Below are 5,781 nucleotides of genomic sequence, written 5' to 3'. Positions count from 1 at the left end.
CATCAAGTTTGTATTCGACCGCTCAAAAGGTCACACTTGCTTATGTGGTGCCTTTTCATCTCACAACAGTTCCTCACTCCCATATTTCACAGTTTTTTATGACTTCGATTGGTTGGATCAACCAACATTCAAAGGATGATGCTCTTAGTTCGTTTGCGTACTCTAACCCTAATTTCAACGAAGTCCGAAAAAACGCTAACGTAAAGAAGGCGCCAAAGATCGAATCAACCCCATACCAGATCAAAGTGTCTAAGAGCACTTACTGTTCAAATCAAGAGTCATTGAGTTGTGCGTTTTAGGTAATTTGATTCTGGACTAGATATTTTTCATTGAATGTTTGGGTCATTGTTCGTTTATTTTGATGCTATTGTTTTCTATTGTTTGATGGAAAATTAATCTACTGGTAATCATCCAAATAGAAAGTATTCTAATTGGGTATGTCACTGTCATGTGGATCTTTTATTTTTTGATTGATTGAGGTAATTGAGGACTACCCTTTTACACATTGAGAGAATATTCTAATTATGAACAACACTGATGTTAGGGTTTGAAAAGTGTTTGAAAAGATTGAGTTCTTGCTTGTAGTTTATTCTTCTCTTCGACATCAGTTTTGGTCTTAGGGTTTATGTTAATTTAGGATTTTTGGGTAGAATTCGAATTATGATTACTTTATGGTTTGATTATTGTAATAATCTAAAGAAGAATAGTGTTGAAACATGGTGAATGAGATTCATTGTTGATCTGGGTTGTGTATTGTTGTCTTTTAAATCGCTTTTTTGGTTTGGGGATGGCCTGAATTCGCCCATTCTAGGCTCTATTGAGTTTGCCACAAGTAGCAAAACTGCCAAATATTTCAGGACAAGCAATTTTCTACTGTTATATTTAATTTCAGCGAGATTATATGCTCTATTTTGAGATCAACAGATTTAATCGCTCTCGGTAGATTCCTTCTTTCTTTTGTGATTACTTTGTAATTTATGTGTCTTGTCTTGCATACTTGGTTAATAACTTAATCCTAATGTCGGTCTTTTGCAATTGATTATATATCCCTTTTGTTACTTTACAGAGGATCTAACTCAAAAAACGGAAATTGATAACTTCATGTTTCAACAACTCGATGGAACTGTGAATGAGTGGGGTTGGTGTAAGCAGAAGGTGAGTTATGGGCTCACCGACATTGTTTTTCGGTTTATTGATGCCTAATGTATGTGTTTTGATCAACCAAAGATTGATTGCGCATGAAATTCATTTGACTACTATATTTGTCTTTGCTCGGTGTCTTGATGGGTTCTTTGAATTGTGGTGCGAATTGCAGAGTGTGATCAAGAAGAAGTATGGCCAAGATGCAACCAATGTTGGTGATGAAGGTGGCTTTGCTCCTAATATCCAGGTTTTGCCACTACCACTAGTTTGCTTGTTCATTAATGTTTTTATTTGTGATATGAGTTTTGAACACTATATTCATATTCTGCGTTCGACCCTTCAGAGAACAAGGAAGGTCTTGAGTTGCTCAAGACAGACCATTGAGAAGGTGGATACACCCCAAGGGTAAATAACCTCGTCGGTGGTAGTTTGTCAAATCGATCATAGAAAATTTATTCAAAGGAGCTTATTTTTACAAGTTCACTATTGCAGGTGGTTATTGGGATGAATGTTGCTGCATCTGAGTTCTACAAGGAGGACAAGTCATATGACTTACACTTTAAGGAAGTGGTATGCTTCAGTTGCCTTTCAAATTGGTTAAGATCGATTTTTTTTTATCGCGACAGAATGTTTACTGATTGGACTTCACCGACTGCGATGTTTGTATAACAACGATGGGTCACAGAGGATTTCTGGTGAGCCCCTCAAGGATCTCTACAAGTCATTTGCGGTTGAGTACCACATTGTGTCAATTGAAGATCCTTTTGACCAAGATGACTGGGAGCACTATGCTAAGATGACCGCAGAAATCGGAGACAAAGTACAAATAGATAATCTCTTGATGACCGCAGAAATCGGACTTAGTTAGTTTGCTCGTTGTTTTGGCTCTGGCTGTGAAACAAGTGTATTGGTATTGGTATTGGTATTTGATTTTAATGAGAATAAATATATTAATTTTATCCAAATATCATCAATATTTTTTTTTTAAAAGCCAAGAGGGATAGAGAACTATTAACTTACCCAACCGTTCTCTTTTACAAGGAAAAAAGAACGCTTGTCAGGTGTTCTCTAAAGCTCATTTTAGCCGTTCTTTATGATTATGAATATAAAACGCCTCTTCTAACAGTTCTCTAAGCTTTAGAGAACACTGAGTTGGAGAACGCCTCTAAAGCGTTCTCTAATGTTAATTCCAACAGTTCTCTATGCTTATTTCTGTAGTAGTGGTGCCACCCTCTTGAAGCCTCTTGTTTTTATGACGACTCTCAACATCGCCGCCATCGTCATCCCCGTCCTCATCATCATCCTCTCCATCATCAGTCCCGTCATCATCGTTGCCATCATCAGTCCCGTCCTCCTCATCACCTTCCACTCCACCCTCCATCTCATCTTGCCTGTCCTCGTCATGAACCTCCTCATCCTCTTCATCATCTTCTTCATGATGTTGCTCACTTAAACTGCTCAATACCTCCTTTACCAGGGATTCTGACTTAACTGTCCTAGGACTTTTCTCTGTTGGAAATGGTTCCAACTTCCTACTGACTTTGGACCTTGTATATACCAGGAAGTCATTCGCCCTCCTCTTCAACGATTCAGCCTTTCGCACAACATCTTCGGCATATTTAAGGCATTCAGGCTTTAGTGGTGATTTCTTTTTACTTTGATTCGAAAAATTTCGATCCGAGAGCAAATCTCTCGTGAACAAGGTTGGAATCCCTTCTATACATCAAAGAACATCAGTCGGTCTCCTAAGTCAATAAACCAGACAGAAAGAAACGAATTAGATACCAGATTTGGGAGTTGTAACAATTGCAGACAATTAAATTTATAAAAACAACTCACATCAACGGCTTTTTCCTTCAACTCGGCATCTGTTTCAATGCCGGAAGCTTCTCCATCAAGATGTACTCCTTCCCTTACTACTCTTAAGAAAAACTCGCCTCGTCATCCTCACCCTCATCGATTCTCGCCCATCCTATTTACGAAACATATTAGTAATTAGTAATTAATATTAATAATTAACAATATAGTAACATAACAAAGAATGTTCTTACAAAGTAAAGCCATTACAAAGAACGATATTACAATGACCATATTACAAAGACGATATTACATTACACGACAAAGTGCCACATTACCTTCACTGGGATCCCTTGCCAAGACAAATAGGATAGACAGTTTCGACACCTCATCGCTCCTAGACAGCCAATCTTTCCTTCGTCTTTGACTCTTTTGAAAGACTTTCATCTGTCCAATGCTGTATTAGAGGTAAGTCAGTTATTTGTACCTCGCCATGGAACTCAAACCGATGAATGTAGGCCAACAGTAGCACCACAATACACCCACAAAGACACTTAACCGTTCCTGTCTTCAACCCCGACACCCTCATTACCATCTCAAAGACATACTTTGACCAATTAAAACTTTTTATTTTTTCAACATCGTCCCAGCCTTCAACAAATGAAATCAACAGAATAATTTGGAGTCGGCGCTAAAAAAGTGGAGAGCGCATAAAGAACGAACACCTGCTTGAACTCATCACCGCATGCGCCCTTGTTATTCTTAAACCAACTAGTCACCAAATCTAGCTTGATGTTCTGGTCGTAGAGATGTTGAACTTCCTTCTCCATTTGTTTTTTAACTCGTGTCCTCGGCTGGATCCGCGACCGGTCGCAAAGACTACATTATTACCCTTCACCGGCAGTAAAAATAGGTCATGAACATCATAGTGTGACAAAGACAAAATCCTCCTGTTTCAAGAATATGAACCTTGAAACTGTCAAATCAAAAGCCTCAACAAGCAAGTCTCATTAGCCGGAAGGGACTACTGATATATTCATCTTCAATAGTCCTCCAAAACCAATTTCTTTAATGGCTTTCTTTTGCTTTACGGAAAACTTGCTCATAACATCGACCAACGACTGGGCCCTGCACTTAGTTGGGTATTTATCCGGCCTGTAATAAGGAAGTGTAAATTAGCACCACTGCTTAAACAGTGTGACACTATTTAATGCCAACAAACCAGCAGTAAGAAAGCAACAAAACAAGGATACAGTAAAGGTTTTACTATAACACTCAAACTTTAAACAACTCAACACGACGAACAAATAAATCAGTAGAAAGGAGAACGGTAACACACATTAATTGCTCATTTATTACAAATTATTAACCCTAATTTTGAAGCGAAAAACTAGAACGCAGAAAATCAATTACTCACTTCGAGCAAACCAGTTAGGCTAAATTTATTACGAATCAGTATAATCGACACAAACAACAACAATAACAACAAGAACATCAACAACCTAATTTTTTAATGGAAAATTATGTTCCTTCTAAGATCAATTAACAAACAAGTATAATCGACAATGTTACAAAGACATCTCATTACGTAGCACTCAAACAAAGATAAAAATGTTACAAAGATAGGTGTTCTTGTAACACCGAAACTCGAAATCAAACTTTAAACATACAAGTTTTGGCCACTAGAAAGACACATACTTTTTGAAGACCTCTTCTTTTTCAGCCTTCACCACCGTCTTGGCTGGTCTCTTCTCTGTTTTATCCCTCTTCGACATTTTGGAGCTGACGCTCGAGTCATCCGAAACCTCATAATCTCTATCACTTTCTTCTTCAGATGACATGGGCTTATCTCTAGGTTTCTTCTTTGTTTCTGCCACCTTTTTTGGCACTGCGTTTGTCGGTTTCTATTTTACAGACACCTTCACGCTCTCTTTCTTGCTTACTACCTTTTCTGGTGTTGGCTCTTTTGCCGCTGAAACTTTCTCTTTTGCTACAACCTTCTCCGCCGTCTTTTGTTTGGGCACCTTCTTTGCCACCTCTTCTGTCACCAACTCTGCAGATTTGGCCATTCTTTGTCTTCGGGTCCACCCTTTGTTCTGATAACTTTTTTGGGCACCTCTTCTTTTGTCTCCTTTGCAACCGATTTTGATTGCTTAGTCGCTGCCTTTGACGTTGGCACAGTTGCTGCCTTTTGAGGAGGTGCACTTGCTTGCTTCTCAATGGGCACCGATTGCTCCTTCGACAACATTGGCACATCATGCGACGGCTTTTCTGCTGCCTTCTTCCTCGGCACATTGGTTTCTTTTTTACTTTGCTGGATTGGAACCTTCGCACCGCTCCTTTGGTACCGCCGGTGGCTTAAGCACCTTTTCGCAGGGCACCTTACTTTCCTTCACTGGCACCTTTTTTGAAGGAGCAGGTGTTGCCGGCGTAGACTCTCTGTAGGCACCTTCGTCGCCTTTTCAACTGTAGGATTTGACAGCTTTTCGGTCCGCATCTTCTTAGTCGGCTTTGGCACGTTTTACTCGCACCTTTTTGCTCGGGTCTTCTCTCGATGCTTTGCCACTTTAGCCTTCTTAGTGGGAGCCGATTTCTCAGTACCTCTTCTTTCCTGACATTGTTATTTTCAAAAATTAAAATCAGAAGTTTACAATAACAATATAACAGGCAACTATTAAATTGAAAAGGAATGATGGTAGTCAAGTCGTTGAAGAAATGACAAATGGAATACGAATAATGGCGGTCGAATAAATTTTTAAAGATCAATTGATTCTGTTTTAGTGTAACAATGAGACAATATATCTTAAACCCTAATAGTAGTGACTTGCGGTCGAGCAAAGA

At 39.0% G+C, this 5,781-nt stretch overlaps 1 protein-coding gene across 1 annotated transcript; it reads left to right on the top strand.

The window, feature by feature from the left end:
- Positions 1-1,441: 1,441 nt before the first annotated feature.
- Positions 1,442-2,011, top strand: LOC141589938 (enolase-like). Its single transcript, XM_074410558.1, has 3 exons — positions 1,442-1,531; positions 1,636-1,713; positions 1,829-2,011. The coding sequence occupies exons 1-3, from the start codon at positions 1,442-1,444 to the stop codon at positions 2,009-2,011; spliced, it is 351 nt and encodes a 116-aa protein (XP_074266659.1).
- Positions 2,012-5,781: the final 3,770 nt, after the last annotated feature.

Source organism: Silene latifolia, chromosome 7 (genome assembly GCF_048544455.1).
Source record: "Silene latifolia isolate original U9 population chromosome 7, ASM4854445v1, whole genome shotgun sequence".
NCBI classification, from domain to species: Eukaryota; Viridiplantae; Streptophyta; class Magnoliopsida; order Caryophyllales; family Caryophyllaceae; genus Silene; species Silene latifolia.
This window is presented reverse-complemented; position numbering and strand designations above follow the sequence as displayed.

Coding starts and splice junctions, on each gene's coding strand:
- LOC141589938 (XM_074410558.1), top strand. CDS start 1,442: ATGAGTTTTGAACACTATATTCATATTCTGCGTTCGACCCTTCAGAGA. Junction 1,532..1,635: donor CAAGACAGACCATTGAGAAG/GTGGATACACCC, acceptor TCACTATTGCAG/GTGGTTATTGGGATGAATGT. Junction 1,714..1,828: donor ACTTACACTTTAAGGAAGTG/GTATGCTTCAGT, acceptor GATGGGTCACAG/AGGATTTCTGGTGAGCCCCT.